Genomic DNA, 18056 nt, shown 5'->3' with positions numbered 1-18056 from the left:
CTTCTTCCTCTTAATTTGAAATTTCATTAATTTGAAATAAAAGATAACCATTAAATTAACACCTACCGTATAAAATATATGTTATCGTTGAATTGCTTAGATTTTTTTTTGTTTTAGAAGTACCTCCAAATAATATACACTAAGTATATTATGTTAGTATTACGATGCAAATGCATGATACAAAATCAAGTTTATTTAAGTTAATCCATTCAAAAATTAGAAACATTTTAAGCGTTATATTTTTTTTAAACACTGATTATTTTTTAAGTTTTTTTATGAGGCTCAAAAAAAAAACTATTATCAAGATGTTTAACCAAGTATCATGTCGGTTAACTTAATAAACCATTCCTAACATCAATCCATAGTAACCATAGCATCTACGATAATGATAAATGCATCTAGTGAATACGGAAAACATTCTTATTTTAGTTTATAATGATAGGTAGTTAAAAAAAAAGATTGTCTATGATCGTAGTGGAAATTACATGTCAGCAATGGCAACATTAATGATCATATGATTGTTCAATGAAAAAGCACGTCTGATAGGCGTCGACTTACTTCAACTAGCCAGTTTTTTAATTTCTGGCTCAATATCGGCCGTTTTTCGTGTTAGTGGTGTTAAAAAATATCTATCAGCCATGGCGCTCAGCGATGCAGATGTTCAAAAACAGGTATAAATATGAATAAAGTAAACAGTATTTCATGAATTTTTACACGTCGTAATTCGACATGAAAATTGTCAGAATGATTGATCCACGGGTTCCGATGTTTTATGCTATCTTTAATTCTAGAAAATACCACTATATTTCTTCAAAAATGAGCTTTACGGGGTGTATTTTAGTCAAATTTTGCTTTTTTTTCTTATTAGATCAAACATATGATGGCCTTCATCGAACAAGAGGCCAATGAAAAGGCCGAAGAAATCGATGCAAAGGCTGAAGAGGAGTTCAATATTGAAAAAGGCCGTCTTGTTCAACAACAGCGACTTAAGATCATGGAATACTATGAAAAGAAGGAAAAACAAGTTGAACTTCAAAAAAAGATGTAGGTTTAGTTGATTATGAATCTTGTCCATTTCACTATGTTCTAAGTACAAATTTAAGAAATGATTAATTAATAAGAAGATCTCGAGCGACAATAATTTTAAAATTAATTTTTTTTAATACTTTAGATTAAGTCTGCTAATCAAGACTAATACAAATTCTCAATCATGACTGGTTGCATTGGTAATCAATTTAAAATTTCTTCACAAAAAGCAACTAATTTCATACCTTTTGGTGTAAAGTTGTGTGCTACTGATAGTCACATGCAAATATTCAATTATTATATAAGGCAAATGCTTGTTTGAATTTTTTTTATATTCTCTAAACAAGGGTATTTATTATATAGATGAAATTAGTCTATAATGAATTACAGTTTTTTTAAATTTATGAATATTTATATGAGATCAATTAATGTTTAATAAGAAAAAGATAGTGCAAATAATATATAGATTCCTCTCATGCTTTGTATATTCCATAGATTTAGAACTCCCTTAATCTAATCTTAGAGATAACTAATCATGTTTATAGTTGTTGAAAAATCTATGAAATTTGTTTAAGAATTAGTCTTAGGCTTTTACTTACTAAACAATATGTAGCAAATAACAAGGCCTAGTTGTCTAAAAAATGATGTCTGCGTGTTTTACATAAATTATAGTTTTCTGCTTTTTACGTATATTGTCATAATCAGTGTAATTTTTAAAATTGTTTATATTCATTGAGATATGATTTGCAGCAATTCCTCGAACATGCTGAACCAAGCCCGTCTGAAGGTACTCAAAGTACGTGAAGACCATGTACGCAATGTACTTGACGAGGCCCGCAAGCGTCTGGCTGAGGTCCCAAGTGACACAAAGCTGTACTCTGATCTTCTTGTAACACTCATTGTTCAGGCTCTCTTCCAGGTATAATAAAAATCCTAATAAATTTTATTGACTAAATAATTAGAAACAGACAATAAGCTTGATATTAATACATTTTACTCTGTAGTATTACTACTCTTAACTGTCATTAATGACATTTATAATTGTAACCTGATAATTTATTTATTTATTCAGTATAAATATTGTCTTATTATTAAAATTATTGAATAAGTTACATGAGGATGAAATTTTAAGTACTTGTTAAATCTTATATTTCTTTTTATAGCTTATCGAACCTCAAGTGACCATCCGTGTCAGACAGGCAGACAAGAGCCTTGTGGAATCTCTCTTTGGTAGGGCTCAGCAAGACTACAAAGCCAAGATAAAGAAGGATACACAGCTCAAAGTGGACCCAGATAATTATCTGTCTCCAGACACTTGCGGAGGTATTGAGCTCATTGCAGCTAAGGGTCGCATCAAGGTAATTAGAAATTTATTGTTTTTGTCACATGATACTATACATTTATAAGATAGATTATTCCTCTTATCTTAATAATTTTTTGTGTGTTTTGTAGATTTGCAACACCCTGGAGTCTCGCTTGGAGCTCATTGCCCAGCAGCTGCTGCCTGAGATCCGTACAGCTCTGTTTGGACGTAACCCTAACCGTAAATTCACTGATTAAACAGTTTATTGGTGACCTCTATATCCACTTGTTATAACTAACAATTTATTTAAATTTTCTTAGAACTAAAATAATGTTACAATAAGTGTTTTCCTTTGCCTAATTAATTATATATTATATAATAATGCGTACAATTTTATCGCTGTTTAGAATATATTCTTATTAATGACACAGTTAAGTCGCCAGAACGTGTTAAATATGTGTGGTCATGTGATTTTACTGATGCCTGGTCCTGTATCTATTAAATGAATCATTTCAATTGTTTCTGTACATTAGTTTCGCCTAATAGTTATCAAAGAAAAATTTAAATTTTATTATAGCAATTCATTCATAGCCCAATGTCTATGTATTTAGAGGATGTAGTATAGGATTTGAAACAATGTATTAAGAATACTTTACTATATACATAATCTATATTCTATACATAGATTTTTAAAACTGAAGCATCTTATAACCTTCCTTCTACATACAGTATTATCAGCACTAGATTTGCTGAGGCTTTATAGTTCAACAACTGAATTTTATTTTATGTTTTAAAATGTTAAATTACAGATCAATATTGAAATATGTTTAATTATATGTATTAATAAATAAAGTATTAGGAATTATTGATGACTGTAAGATTTTGGTTTGACAGCAGCATCCTATGCTGTGTCTACTTAAATCGATGTAAAGATTTGACTGGTTGCAGTGTAGTGTCATACTGTAATCTTGCAGTCGCCCATCACATTCCTACTTTGTTTTATCCTGGCAAATATTTTGTTTTGGCTCGCTTTCGAATATAAATTGCTAAAATTTGCTATGTATGTCTCCCATTATGGCACTGTTAAAATTCTTATGTAAATATATAGATGTGTTAAAAATATGGTTTTTTTATTTAATACCCTAGTTATAAAGTTATTTTGGTGATAATGCAGAAAAGCGTCCTCTGAAAACTTTTTTTACCTAAACCTTACATTGAGAAATACTACAAAATAAAGAACAACCTAGAAAAGAAAAAGACTTAAGGCCATATCATAAATTTCCACTGGTAGATAGATAAATTAGCGTATTCAGTGCATAACTACATTATATACCAGAAATGGAGTATGGTGGCTCTTACTGTAACCGAAACTATCAAAAATAATTCCATATCCTTACAGATCCATGTGTGAAACTGATTATGTGATATCCTGTATATATATGCATATACAATACAGATCTGAAATGAAATATCCATAGCACCCCCTCTTATATTATATACACATTTAGTGCTTTATTACTCTTGGTTATAAAGTATTCTTAAAAAAATACTATCTGTGAATCTGTGATCAACAATAAAATAACCTTATTAAATTTAAAAAATTTAGATAAATTGACAAACATATATTATTTTCTTACAATTTTTTTTTTATTTATTATTGTAAATTTTATAAAGTTAGATTTATACTTGAAATAAAAATACTAGAAAAAATGTGTGAAACAATTTTTATATATTAAAAATTTCAATTTGTTTTCACAAAATATACATATAATAACTCTATTTAACATTTCCAATACCATTTAGAAGTAATGGAGTCATTATAAATTGTTCTAATCTAATATAATTTTTCTAAATTCTTTTGGTTTATTGTTTAATCATCAAATGGTGGTAATCCAAATATTTCTGGTTTAAAATCCTCTAAGCTTTGTAAGACAATAGTAGCTTCTTCTGTCAGGCTCTTGTCTACTCGGGGATCAGGAACCATAACAACTTGCATGCCAGCTGCCCTTGCTGCCTTTACACCATTAACAGCATCCTCAAAGACTAGGCACTAGAAATAAACATAACAATTTTAACATATGATGAAACAATCTTATATAAATGAAGATATTTAATTTTTTTTATTTTATCACTAACAACAATGTTTAGATTAAAAAGTTCAAAATACCTGGTCGGCTTGAGGTTTTTCTGGAAATTTTGAAGCAGCTACTAAAAATATGTCTGGATGTGGTTTTCCCTTTTTAACACTAGGATCTGAAGAGCCAAATGTTTTGTATGGAAGTAAAGAAAATAATGCTTGGTGGTGCTTATCAACTTTTAAATGATAGCTTTCTTCACTTGAACTGGTTGCCAACCCTAGTGGTATACCTTTATTATGTAAATGCTCAATAAGTCTCTTTGCACCTGAAATAATTATTAATATAATTAATTTTAATTTACAATTAACTATACACATAAAGAAACCAAGTGTGACTAATGAAGACTACACTAAGTATTTGAAGATATTTGTCTATAAGCAAGTGCATATAACATCTACACATAATATACATTTTATTTTTATATTTAATTACCTGGCATAAGATTGGTATCCTGAAACAACACTTCAAACTGTTTTTTACTTTCATCTATGAATTCTTCTGGTGTTATTGGTAGTTGCAGTTCAGAAACAATTTTTTGTGCTGCCTCATGAGCTTGAGTTCCCATTAATTTTAATTTTAAATCAAATGTGTAAACTTTACCATATTTTGAAACAATGTTTTGAAATGCTACCGTATATAAATCCTCGGTATCTGAAAATAATTCATAATAAGAATAAAATCGTAACTACATTTTGGACTGTTACCTACTTTATTTCTCTTTATAAATAACATACTTAATAACAAGCCATCCATGTCAAACAGAACATGTGTTACTGGTTTAGTCATGATTAAAAGGAACTTTTATATAATTTATATAATATAATTATTTTACTTTGCCCTAATATGACAAACGATTTTCAAGAAATTAGATTCTTGTAGCAATTTTTTATCTCATATGGTATAACTGATATTAAATTAACACTTTTTAAATAAGACTTAGTATATAATAGCTTATGGATACTCTTAGACTATGAAAATATATAATACATAAATCAACCTCTAAATTTAAAGTGACTCAGTATTCAGTATCATGTGCGATTGACAATGAAAATGACAACTGACATTGTTTTGACTTTACAAATTGCCCTAACAATTAAAGTCTAGGTTTGAAATAAATAGAAGCCAATGATATTCTAATAAACAGATATGTTATATCCATACTAAACAATAGAAAAAAGTGTAATGTTGTCTTAAATTTTCGCGATTATTACACATTTAAATAAAACTAGTTATTACGGATTTTAATCGCGTATATTAATTATTTTGGACATCCCGACGTTTCGAGGACTTTAGAGCGTTCCTGGTCACGGGTACAGTACCCGTGACGTTAAAATCCGTAATAACTAGTTTTATTTAGAAAAAAGTGTGCCGCGCCGGGGACCATTTATTTTAGTTTATTTTTACATTTCGTTAAAAGTAAAAAGGATAGCTTGATAACTTGATAACTAGATGTTTTAATTATGCAAAACGTATTACTACGTAATTATGATGTATTATAACGTATTACTACGTAAAAAACTAAAGGCAAACGTCCCAATTAAGACGATTTCTAGTCTTCACTTTTTGCGCGTTAATAACATATCTGTTTACTACAACATCATTGATAGAAACCATTGAACTAAGAATTTAATCAAATAACTACGACACTAGGCAAAGTAAAAATATTAACAGTGCTTACATTTATATTATATTGAAACACGTAAAATTTATGGTGTCTACGAGTCAGTACCTAGGTATCTACTTCTTAAATCAACCTTAATGTATACTGTATCTATTCTACTTTAGGTATCGAATACAGTATATAATACAGGGTTGTTTTTGAGGTCGTTCGTTATTCCAAGTCGAATTTGAATAGGAGCAGTGATGTGAAATATGCTCTAAAAATTCTCCTCAATGGGAGAGGCCCTGCAGTGGGAAATTTATAGGCTGTTTATGTTTATGCAATATTAAAATAAGTAGAGATTGCAGCAAGAATTCTGTAATTCCCTCAACATACCCACCCACAGGTCCAGCATTTCTATAGGGTAGTTATTTGTATAGAATCAGTCTAAGTTGTGTATGTTGTTGCTGTTATTCGGTGTTTATTGAAATGTCAACATCAGGTCACCGCCACCGTTTTCAGAGGTCTTTAAAACTTATTAGGTACTTATTTTAAATCTAGCACTGAAGTGGAAGAACATTATTTATAGGGGATGTAAGGGGGCGCAAACTATACCTTAGTGCCCCAAGCCAATCTCACCTGCCCGTGGTGCCTCCTGCCGATCAGCAAACGAAGCTCTGGCGATCGACTGATGGCGGTATATCCATCAACAAAATAGGTGTAGCTAAATGCCACAGGCCGATGACGGGCAGCAGCGTTATCGGTGCGAGAATACGTCCTGCGATCGCCAACCCGCCTGCCCAGCGTGGCGATTATGGGCAATATCCTCCTTATGTAGCACTCAGTACTCACGCGTTTTTTTTTAATGGATAGAGATTTCAGAAGAAGCGTTACATGTATGTATAACTAGCTGTGCCCGCGAATTCGTGCCCGTTTGATTTTAACATAAAAGTTATGTATGTATATGTTGTTCCTATTAATTCTGTAAAAACTACCTAAGTTTTGTAATTAAGCTGTTGATGGGAGGAATCGAACATGACGGCGGCGGGAGTGCTCCGCGGGTTGCATTGTAGAGTGATTTTATTATTAATTATTTTATGCATAATTCTAAAATAAAAATTTAAGTTAATCCTTATTACATTAGCTATCTGCCATTGAAAGTGCTGTCAAAATCGGTCCAAACTTTGCAGAGATTAGCCGGTTATTTATCCGGTAACATAAAAACAAAAAAATCATCAAAATATCAGAAATTTGATATATTTGATTTGACCAATATGACCCTTTACAGAAGAATGTTATAAATAATTTCGAAGATATATGAGAATTCAAATGCAGGGACACTGTGTGATGACAGTGGGTTGTATAATGACCAAAAGCTATCAACTTTGTATATAGTCTTTATAATCAAAGTGGATAGCTTTTGGTCATTCTGTAGTACCTATATTTAATATAAATATTGCACCCGTGTGAAGCCGGGGCGAGCCGCTAGTTATGAATATCATGAAAATATGAATCTTGTGATTTACACCTTGACACTTTATCACAGATTCAAGCTTGTCATATCTGCGATAAAGATGACATGATATGTATAAATGTAAAAATATTAATAAAAATGAACATATTACGTAGTGGGAATATCTTTATCTTAATTCGAGTACATTTTTATTAACATTTAGGGAACTGTTATAACTTTTAGGATTTAAAAAACAGCAGTAGATACGAGATAACCTTTAAACGAAAAAAGGTAATAAAATTAACTAAAACATTTACTCTCTTAATCGTTGTTTATTTGGTGTTCTTTAATAATCTTAAACATAATACACGCAGTTCTATCTCAACTACTTAATAAAGTACATAATTTTTTGTATGTATTTATATAATGTGTATATTATATGATTTGTATATACCAAAATTGACATTTTGTCCTTAGGTCCAACAGAAGTTATACGAAGTCGGCTTTAATATCTTGAAATATACAAAAAAATATATCCTTTCTTTCACTTAAAATCTTTAGATAGTGCTCTTATTTTTACATGAATACATCGAATCGGTTGAGCGCGAGGTAGCTGCTTCGCAGCCAACGCAGGCTCAGTTAGAAGGTAACATACAAGATTTTAGAAACTCCTAGATTAACAGAACAGAGTAGGAGACAGTATTCCAACCGGCCGGACTCGACTTCAAGAGGCGAACTGCTGTTTTTGAAGGTTTCGAAGGTACGGACGGGGCACTGAGACAGGCAAACTTCAAGGACTAGAGCGAAGGGAAGAGTACGTCGGGATTGGTGCGGGCGTTCAACACCCTTGAGGACACTGTTAAGTGCAAGTACCAAGTGCAGCCGAGAAGGGAGATAGAGATGGGGACTCAAACATGAGTTATTTGAGTCACTTGTCAATCGGAAACTAGAGACCCTGCTTCTGAAAGGGATACTGAGGATATTTTCTTCGATCTTTCTGTGACTTCAGTTGTCACAAGAGCAGAGCCTGTATATGCAATTACTTACTGAAGATTGAGAAGGTTACAGATCGATCTTGCAATTAACAAGGGAACCTTGTCCACGGTCTGCGTGTATCTAAGCGAACAAACTCTACTGGAGTCGTGGAACTGACATGTCGACGGGACCTAAATGACGCTAAATGTGCTGAGATTAGAGCGTGCGAATATAGAAGTTTACGCCAAATTCAGTATGATTGCTCTATTCAGTAATATTCTATTGAATAGTGTTCATTAGATTGACAATATTGTATTCATTTTGGCAACACCTAATCGGTTAAATCCGTCAATCTTCAGGCCATTATTTTGTCGTTTTTCCGCGGAGAAACAGAGTTCAGGAGAAGACTGAAGACGCGTTAAAAGATTTGAATCTAACTAAGTTTTAATAAATATGAATCTTATATCTTTTACGTTAACAAGTTTAAACTACAAGATGAGATACGTCTGGTGTGTAGGCAGGCATGTAGCGCGGTATGCGTGGCTCGTCGCGACGTCGCACGCCTCTATCAACCGCCAAGCTGATGCTTCCCGTCTCCTTCACCCCATTCGACTTTGCTCGACGCTGCGATGGCAAAATAGACGCCCGCAATGACTTTCGCTTCTGTAACATAATTATAATCAAAAATCGGCACATCCCATTAGTATTACAAAATCACATTTCTACTTACAACCACGATGATATTCCGGTTGGGGCAACTATCAAATTAAGCATCTAAACGAAAGATAAATATTTTTATTGGTAAGAATATTGGTCGTTAACAATACTTGTAAGTGAATCGTTATCAAGAAGGGGAAGCGCGGGTTACATTTTTGTTTCAATTTGTCGTTTGATGTCGATGTGGTCCATGGCATGTATCTTTGCTCGGTTTACCTCAACGGCGCCGCGCCACCTGTCAGCTGCGTGGCGCGCGATCTCCATCCTCTTCTGCTTTCTGATTTGGTGACGTTTGTACACCACCTCAATCACGATAAGGACTATTCCTCCGATAATGCCCGCTAAAACCAATATGAACACTCCTGCCATGTTTTTCAGACCTAATGTGTTCGGAGTTTTTTCGTTTTCCTCGCAGTTAAGCATGTTATTGCGAAGTATCCATTGGTTGTCCAAAGATTCCATTATTCCACCTGTTAAAGAATTGACAGTATTGTAAAAAATCAGTAAAATTTCTTTAATTAATTAATAACTTCTATATTTTATTACTTTCGTGGAAGTCCAATATAGCGAGTGTGACTAAATCGGCCCATGGAGATCCCTTCTGCAACCCTACACCGTATCCAGATCGTCCAAAAAGTTCACCAGCTGTTACTAGTTCGCAATCCTGAGCAGCTTCGAATTCTAATCTCGATGAGTCCCAGATAAACGCCATTAGTTTCCTTTAAAGAAATTTTGGGAATATTTAGGTATGTGTTCCAATTAAATACAAAAACATAATTATTCTTATGAAAATATTTTATCGTTAATAGATATATATTAAATAATAATAATTGTTTACACTTTATAATTTACTTGCTAGTGTTCTGTATCAAACCTAGTCTAAGAAATGTAATCTTAAGATTCTATTTACCCATTTTTAACGTCTTGTATAGCTTGTTCAGCATTGTCATAATTATTCGCTTCCATCGTTCGGTACATGTTCGATAATTCAACTTGCCTCCGAAAATACATATCTACAGCAGATCCCTTCACTGTAGCACAGGTTAGATTTTCCATTGTGTTGCGAAGCTAAAATAGGTCTTAGCAATAGTTGGATTACTTCTACGTATCTTACATATAGTAGGTAGTAAATTAAAAATAGATATCCATATTTGAGTATCATTTTTTTTTCAAGAAAATAAAATCGAATGATTAATATCGTATAGTCGGTATAAAATTAAAAACAGATATTCATATTTAAGTATCATTTTTTTTTCATGGAAATAAAATGTAATCATTGATATATAGAGAATAATTACCCTGGCATCATTGATTCCAGTTAGCTTTGTTTTAGGTCTTTCGAGTACAAGGAAAGCTGCCAGGTTAGCTGTATACGAAGCGACGATGATCATAGCAAAACCAGCCCAAACCATACCGAGGACACGAGCAGAAAAACTTCTTGGAGTACCTTAAGGTATTAAATTGTTAAATATTAAAATAAATTTCACTTATTCAATAGATTTCCGCTGCTTTGTTCAAATAAGTAGGTACATATTCTGAAATGTACCATGTATATGTATTTAATTAAATCGCAAGTTGACTTTAAATAATAGACAGCAAAAGACTAAATCAAATTTGATATTTTTAAAACTAATTTTAGCCATGGTCAAAAAAAAAAGAAAAAACATTTTTATCCTATATAGTACCTTCTCCAATTCCGCTATTAAGTAAAACGCCCCACGCAAACCAAATAGCACTAGATAAATTCAAAGCATCTTCCTCGGTACCATCGATGTTCGCTAGTTTAAATCTCCCAAAAGGAGAAAATCTGTCCAAAAGGTATAACACTAAAGCGACCACGTGTACTGAAACCATTACTAATATCCAAAGCGTGTTTGAAAATGGTTGCAAAAACGATACGAGGGTTGAGGATCGTGAAGGCTGTAAAAAATGATAGCAGAATTTTACATATCTACGTTAATTGCTTAATTTATAGCAATATTCAGAATTGTGTCTCACCTTTTTCTCTAAAATTGTGATGCCTTGATATTTAAATGGCTTACTAAATTCTATAAACTCAGCTCGTTCCGGATTAATCGTTAAAGGTGCGACAATCATATCAGCTCTTTCGTAAACTAATTCACCTATAAAAGTAATTCAAATATCAAGTAAAACTCTCTTAAACCTACCCAACATTACATCGTAATTACATTAATCCCTTCTTAGATTTTTTTTAATTCAGTTGTTTTTTTTTTTTAAATAAATTTAGTCAGCTTAGTTTATTTTTTTGGAAATATACCTATTAATCCCGTCCACTCTTTTTTAGCTCCTGGTTGTGAAAAGTTTCGAATTATATAATTTCCGAACTGTCCGTCAGGAGATAGAGCTAGCGAGTAAGTAAAATTGATCGCTTTCGATAAGTACCGTAACAGGTCCATACAAAAGCCCTTGCAGCAATAAAGTTGATCTAGAATGATGAAACCACGTAATAGTTAAGACAATCTACCGTTGAATGACGTAATTGAAAGTAAAAGGAAAAAAGATATATTTTGTTGTAAATGTTCTGAAATATAAATGCTAAAATAAATACCTGATCAAATTTAAAAGAGATGATAATATGATTCATATTATGAACGGATGACATTTGATTCCTGAAGCACAGCGTATTTTAAAATATAGTTAAAGGGATTGAATATCTCGGTCTGTTTGTTTAATTTTAGTCAATTCAATAATAAATCGCATAGATTCACCTGCTTCATCGCTAGCATTATAATGGGGACACAGTACTTCTTCCACCGTACATTCTAATTCATCGTCAACACGGCGAGCATACACAAACGGTTTTTCCTCTATTGTTAAAACCTTAAACAATAACAAAATATCACATGAAATTCTATTACAAATATATCGTACTCACAAGCACTTTTATGAGCGTTAAATAATTACTTTGAGATGTGTAGGAATCATAAACCCTTCTGGTTTTGATGAACTACGACCCATCCAAATTATTTCATTCTCCTTGAGTTCTAAACGCATTTTTTGAGTTTCCTGTAACAAAAGAGTAGATTGGTAGGTATATCATTTCAAATGCATTGGCTGGAATGATTAAGCCTTGTTACGTTTCGAACTTACTTTGGAATAAAAGTATTTTCCAACAGCCACGTGTTCTCCCTGGGCCCTCACATTCACCATGTCATATTCTGCGTGTACTCTGTCACCGTGATCGTCAAAAGCGACGTGTCCAGTAGCTCCGTTCTCTAAACTCTGCTTTCTGGTGTAATCAAATAGGAGCTGTCCGGTTTTCCAGATAGAACCAGAATTGTCACAATCAGACGGAGGAGCGTGAATTTCTTCTGAAGTGTTCATGTCGCGTATTGCTGACGCGAGTACATATCTGAAAAAAATATTATCACTTGAAAAACACCATTAATTCGTGTTTTAGAAGTACTTATATTTATATATAAGCGAAACCGTATAAAAAAAAAACGAAACCGTGTAAAAATGTGTTACAAAATTGTAGAACTGCTAATATAATCACACTTTATGAAAGAGAATCGCTACCCGAAGCTAGTATTTTTTTTTGTATTTACGCATCGTTCATCCAACGTTGAAACAATGTTAAAACTTTCTAGTTTTATTTAAAGGTTCGAGATTTTTGGCATGTTACTACAACAGTACAATAGGTTGCGAGAAAAATATGTCTAATCGGATATTAAATAATTAAAAAGACATGGCAAGAAATACGACACGAATAAATAGTTCATTATCCGTCGTACATTGAATCCTGAATATGGGCATGTTCATTGGTAGCATTGACCAGTCTCAGTCCGAGTAAGCCCTCAGGTGCATTAGCAGCGTCCAGGGCTTGTTCTGTCACCATCCACACGTAACCTGTTGTCGTCATGTTCAAGTAGGTCGCATCCCGAAATATTATTTCAGCATCAGTCTTGCTAAAATTCATACAAATTAATGTAAAGTAGAGTAAGTAAAGTAACAGCCTGTAAATTTCCCACTGCTGAGATAAGGCCTCCTCTTCCATTAAGGAGAGGGTTTGGAACATATTCCACCACGCTGTTCCAATGCGGGTCGGTGGAATGCACATGTGGCAGAATTTCGATGAATTAGACACATGCAGGTTTCCTCACGATGTTTTCCTTCACCGCCGAGCTCGAGATGAATTATAAACACAAATTAAGCACATATATATAGCGGAGCTTGTCTGGGTTTGAACCCACAATCATCTGTTAAGATGCACGTGTTCTAATCACTGGGCCATCTCAGCTATAATTTAATTAATGATAATAAATAAATTATACAGGCACTGTAAAATGATAATTATCATAAATCCATTAAATTAATTAAAAATAATAGAGATTGAAACGTACCTGGCATACATAAGAAATACTCTTGCCTGCGCACTCTTAACTTCTATCAGCTTATCACTAAAAGAATCAAGGCCAGGTTCAAATTCAATGACTTGCTCAACGACGACCTTCCTGTCCACATCTTCATCAATACTTTGAGACGTTGTTTGAAACCTACAGGGAGCAAATATTTATTTACTTATACTCGTATTACTTAAATTAATGTTCTTTGGAAGTATTTTAATATACCTTCCCAAAATGGCTCTTCCATCTGTATCAGAACTATGTATCACTATAACTTTCATATAATTAAAGTGTTTAAGAACGTCGACCCATACATCCGCTTGATGTGAATAAGGTGGCACCGTCCGCAAAAACGATACGTGAATATTCTTATCGGAAAATGCCGAATCCCTGGATGATATACCGATTACCGGAATGTGGTAGAAGCCACTTGTATAGGAAACGGCAGCTGGTGACAAATCACCAGTTAACGGATGAGAGACGACAACAGCGTACACCTATTAAAGATATTTGTATTTTTAAATTCAGAAATATAACTAATAAATAATTATTAAAAAGTTATGAAATATGCTATTTTTTTTAAACAGTATTTACTTACTCGATGAGCTATAAGGTCTTTGCAAACATTCAGCGCCGTTTTTATTGGGTTTGGATCCATTAGAATTGAGTAGTCATGATAGGTCACACCTCGTGGTACGTATTTATCTTTGAAATTTAGATTCTGGAATGCCAAAATATTCATGTAAATATTGTATCTTAAAATGTTCACTTGAATTAAAATGTATAATTATTAAGACTCATATTTAGATTTAATCAATAATTCAATGTGATGGAGATATCAAAACTCAAACTGTACTGTTTTTATAATTTGAATCACATATCATATCACATATCTGGCTATAAATCACACCTATTTCGCTATGGCATTTTAGAAAGTTTGAAAACATTAAAATATTTACTTAATAATATTGCAGTTTTTAAATATATTTCAGAATTATTTTAGTACCGAAATGGTATCCTTGAAGAAAGTGACGGACTCATTGCTAGAGAGTACACCTCCAACATTATAATACGTAGGATTCGAGAATCGTCGTCGATCTATTTGACCAGCTACTTGGTTAAGACAGCAGCTTACCGCTAGGATGAGATGTATGAAAATCATTTTTCTGTGAATAATAGTGATAATGTCATTTTTTTCAGTAAAAATTTCTTTGAGAGCATAATTAAATTATTAAACTAATAAAATGGACCGAACATAACTATTACTAAAATTTATAATAGTTGATAAATTAAAAAAAAAACTTTTCTCATATATAATCTATAATAAATTTAGCTATACTTGTTAAACACATAAATATTTTTTATACCTCCTCTTGTTATCCTTATTCAAATATTTAAAAAAATCTTTCTTTTACGATTCTTTACTTACCGTTTGTCATCCATTTTTGTGAAATATATTTCTACTTCACTCACATTTTATCGAACTTATTTCACTCAGAAAATAAGAAAACATTATTACGTAACGTCTGTCGGAAGCTGCGAAGTAACGACAGATGGAGCTTCATCCCTAGTTGCCAAGGCAACGGCGCAGCCGTATTGAGTACCAATCAATTTTCTAGGATATAAGGAGGTATAAAAGAGTATGTAATCACTACTTTTAGGTTATTTCTAAACTTATTTGTATAATTTCATTATCAAACTAATATTAAAATGTAATATATTAAAAATCATTATCATCAAAGGGTTCATAAGAACTTAAATTAATTAGACGTTGAGTAGTAATATGATTATAGAAGTACGTATCCCAGTCACGTTTTAAGAATATTGTATAAAAGAAAAAAGCTTTTTGTACTAAATTATTTTATTTGTATGGAATAAAAAATTGTTATAAAATAAAAAAAAGCAAAACGCGCACAACTGTGCGAAGCAAATATTATTTAATTTCTTAATAATAATTTTAAGACCATGTCCAAGTTGCAGCAGATGGAGTCCAGCCAGCTTTCCAGGTGGGATTCCATACAGCTGGACGTAGTGCCGCAGCTGCGGCTGTAGCCGCGTGTTGAGCCGCGCCAGCTGCACCAGCGGCCCCTGAACTTTGTATCACTGAGAGCTTCAAAGCCTCCAAATCTGTTGATTTAAAATGTTATTCAAATAAATTTATTTAATATATTTTTATAAATAAATATAGTACTTAGTGGTCATACACGTACTTACGAGTACAACTTAATATTTTATTTATAGCTTACAAAAATAGTTAATAAGGTAACAACAAGTCAAGTCAAGTTACACACACTGTTTCGGCGGATACAGTTAATTTTTTTTTTATAGAGGATGTAAAAGAAGTCAATATAAAATCTTTACCAGCATTTTGGAGCTTAGCAGCTTGGTTTTGGGCAGCTCGTTGAATTGCCATAGCCGCAGCAGCTTCTCGCGCTGCCGCTATTTTCTGCGCAGCGGCGGCGCGAGCCTTCGCTGCAGCGAGTTGAGCCTGCGAGTGTACAGCCGCTTGTGCTGATTCAAGAGCTTGAGCTCGAGCTAATCTTGAAGCTTCTTCACTAAAAATATATTCAGATATATAATCAAGATACCATACTAAAAATAATGATCACCATGATGAACACAAATATTATTTAGACTCACCTTTTATGTGCTGCGTGAGCTGCTTCTGCCTCTTTAGCACTAGCGGCACTTTGTTGTTCCAGTGCTGCATGTTTAGCAGCAGCGACTTGCTTCTGTGCTGCCATGACAGCCGAAGCTGCAGCCTTCGCAGCCGCTATAGCGCCAGCAACGTCGGAACTAGATTCTGATGACCAACCTTGAGACAGTTTTACATATAGTATACAATTTTATTACGAATAAACAGGGCCGGATGTAGGGGAGGGCAACCGGGGCAACTGCCCTGGGGCCTCCACATGAGGAGGGGCCTCCACATGAGAGGGGGCCACAGGTTTCAGCAAGTTAACAAATACTGAGATATAGTCAAATTATAATAATGTTACTATTTAATATTTTAAAAGTTACCGATACAAATACGAAACAATTCATAGCTTACTGATTGAAATAAAAAAAAACTAATTAATTCATAATAATATAATTATTAGGGTGTTCACGCTTCTGTTTGTCTAGGGCCCTCACTGCTTTGTAGCCCCGGGGCCTCCACACCTTTAAATCCGACTCTGCGAATAAATAATAATTAATAAATCAATTTAGTTCAAATAGTTACATACCGCTGCTCGGCATGGGCATGCCAGCTACTTGTACTAAGCCAGGGATAAGACCAGTCACATCCCAACCAGCTGCACTCCTTTTCTCAGTATTCTTGTCCGCAGCACAAACGGCAAATAATGCCGTAAAAAATACCTAAACATTATAAAGTTTATTATAGTTTTTTTTTACTTCATTAGTACTGCGTTACTTCTGTTGCTAAATTAAATTTGATTATTTTATTTTTGTTACGAAATTTATAACAATTATAATACAATTTATAGAATTGAAAAAAGCAAAACTAGTAAGTGTATAATATATTAATGTTCTTCTAACAGGCGCATCACATCATTATATTTTAAAGATATCCTCACCAATAGTTTTGAAGACATTGTAAGTGATGATATTATGACGATCGATGTATTGTTTTTGTTGGTAACAGACTTTAAATCAACCATTATATACTGATACAAGGCGGAAGTCATAAAATAAAAGAAAGGGATTGTCCTCCTAGGAGATGGTCATAATTGGATATAAACAATTTAATAACAGGTCTTTTACTTTCCTAGGACTTATCTAATATATATGACATTAAAAATAATGTAACATACCTAATGCTAAGTACATCGTCTACAAATTATAATTAATTTTCTTTACAATTCAAGGAATGTAATATATTTTTTATTATCATCAATCAATAATGATAAAATATTAAATAAAATGAGAAAAAGTGTCAATTTTTCGGGTCTCTACTATTAAACCAAGCTTTCATTTATTGAAGTTTAAATGGAATAATATTGTTTTATATACGTAGCAGTAATTTAAGATGAAAGAAGAATTTTATGGTGGTGTGTGTTTTAATGATGGGTAGAAGGATAACGTATGTCATCGGTGTCATTTTGTTCGTTCTTTATGATGATAGAAGCGAGATACAATGAGATAGAGTCAATCCAAAGGTATTCGCTAAACTAACTATTCAGAGATATTACTCTGAAAAACTATGGTAAGCATATTATCTTCTACTAGTGATCCGCCCGTCTTCGCAGTGGGTGCAATACTGATACTAAATATTCTACAGAATTTGTTTATTTACGACATCACATTACAAACTTCTAAAATGATCAGTGTTTTTTTACTATACCATGTATTACATACAAAAACTTTTCTCTCGAATCTCTATCTATTAAAAAAACGCATTAAAATCCGTTGCCTAGTTTTAAAGATTTAAGCATACATAGGGACATAGAGACAGAAAATAAAGTAGGGATATAGG

General features: G+C 32.9%; 4 protein-coding genes across 4 annotated transcripts; 1 reads left to right on the top strand and 3 right to left on the bottom strand.

Annotated features, from left to right (window-relative positions):
* The first annotated feature begins 471 nt into the window (after positions 1-471).
* LOC124538818 (V-type proton ATPase subunit E) lies at positions 472-3451 on the top strand. Its single transcript, XM_047116025.1, has 5 exons — positions 472-671; positions 869-1044; positions 1777-1945; positions 2190-2384; positions 2479-3451. The coding sequence occupies exons 1-5, from the start codon at positions 639-641 to the stop codon at positions 2584-2586; spliced, it is 681 nt and encodes a 226-aa protein (XP_046971981.1). The 5' UTR covers positions 472-638; the 3' UTR covers positions 2587-3451.
* A 585-nt stretch (positions 3452-4036) lies between these two features.
* Positions 4037-5511, bottom strand: LOC124538786 (pseudouridine-5'-phosphatase-like). Its single transcript, XM_047115983.1, has 4 exons — positions 5202-5511; positions 4900-5118; positions 4497-4732; positions 4037-4379 (listed from the first exon to the last, which is right to left on the bottom strand). Exons 1-4 carry the CDS (start codon positions 5251-5253, stop codon positions 4200-4202), a joined length of 687 nt encoding a protein of 228 aa, XP_046971939.1. The 5' UTR covers positions 5254-5511; the 3' UTR covers positions 4037-4199.
* Positions 5512-8864: 3353 nt separating this feature from the next.
* LOC124538844 (glutamate [NMDA] receptor subunit 1) lies at positions 8865-15114 on the bottom strand. Its single transcript, XM_047116076.1, has 17 exons — positions 15009-15114; positions 14586-14745; positions 14178-14300; positions 13805-14076; positions 13577-13729; positions 12968-13141; positions 12324-12585; positions 12138-12239; positions 11942-12053; positions 11491-11658; positions 11211-11335; positions 10898-11132; positions 10511-10659; positions 10123-10280; positions 9759-9931; positions 9429-9682; positions 8865-9158 (listed from the first exon to the last, which is right to left on the bottom strand). Exons 1-17 carry the CDS (start codon positions 15020-15022, stop codon positions 8979-8981), a joined length of 2814 nt encoding a protein of 937 aa, XP_046972032.1. The 5' UTR covers positions 15023-15114; the 3' UTR covers positions 8865-8978.
* Positions 15115-15493: 379 nt separating this feature from the next.
* Positions 15494-16389, bottom strand: LOC124538974 (translation initiation factor IF-2-like). The gene is made up of 3 exons (XM_047116266.1): positions 16220-16389; positions 15941-16134; positions 15494-15706 (listed from the first exon to the last, which is right to left on the bottom strand). Exons 1-3 carry the CDS (start codon positions 16321-16323, stop codon positions 15537-15539), a joined length of 468 nt encoding a protein of 155 aa, XP_046972222.1. The 5' UTR covers positions 16324-16389; the 3' UTR covers positions 15494-15536.
* Between the last annotated feature and the right edge of the window lie 1667 nt (positions 16390-18056).

Source organism: Vanessa cardui, chromosome 21 (genome assembly GCF_905220365.1).
Source record: "Vanessa cardui chromosome 21, ilVanCard2.1, whole genome shotgun sequence".
NCBI classification, from domain to species: Eukaryota; Metazoa; Arthropoda; class Insecta; order Lepidoptera; family Nymphalidae; genus Vanessa; species Vanessa cardui.
The sequence above is the reverse complement of the archived record's forward strand: the minus strand, read 5'-3'. Positions and strand labels throughout refer to the sequence as shown.

Coding starts and splice junctions, on each gene's coding strand:
- LOC124538818 (XM_047116025.1), top strand. CDS start 639: ATGGCGCTCAGCGATGCAGATGTTCAAAAACAG. Junction 672..868: donor ATGCAGATGTTCAAAAACAG/GTATAAATATGA, acceptor TTTTCTTATTAG/ATCAAACATATGATGGCCTT. Junction 1,045..1,776: donor GTTGAACTTCAAAAAAAGAT/GTAGGTTTAGTT, acceptor TATGATTTGCAG/CAATTCCTCGAACATGCTGA.
- LOC124538786 (XM_047115983.1), bottom strand. CDS start 5,253: ATGACTAAACCAGTAACACATGTTCTGTTTGACATGGATGGCTTGTTA. Junction 4,733..4,899: donor GGATACCAATCTTATGCCAG/GTAATTAAATAT, acceptor TAATTATTTCAG/GTGCAAAGAGACTTATTGAG. Junction 4,380..4,496: donor AAAAACCTCAAGCCGACCAG/GTATTTTGAACT, acceptor GTTTATTTCTAG/TGCCTAGTCTTTGAGGATGC.
- LOC124538974 (XM_047116266.1), bottom strand. CDS start 16,323: ATGGCAGCACAGAAGCAAGTCGCTGCTGCTAAACATGCAGCACTGGAA. Junction 16,135..16,219: donor GCTCACGCAGCACATAAAAG/GTGAGTCTAAAT, acceptor ATATATTTTTAG/TGAAGAAGCTTCAAGATTAG. Junction 15,707..15,940: donor TGCTAAGCTCCAAAATGCTG/GTAAAGATTTTA, acceptor TTAAATCAACAG/ATTTGGAGGCTTTGAAGCTC.
- LOC124538844 (XM_047116076.1), bottom strand. Junction 14,077..14,177: donor AAGACCTTATAGCTCATCGA/GTAAGTAAATAC, acceptor TATCTTTAATAG/GTGTACGCTGTTGTCGTCTC. Junction 12,054..12,137: donor TGATTCCTACACATCTCAAA/GTAATTATTTAA, acceptor TTATTGTTTAAG/GTTTTAACAATAGAGGAAAA.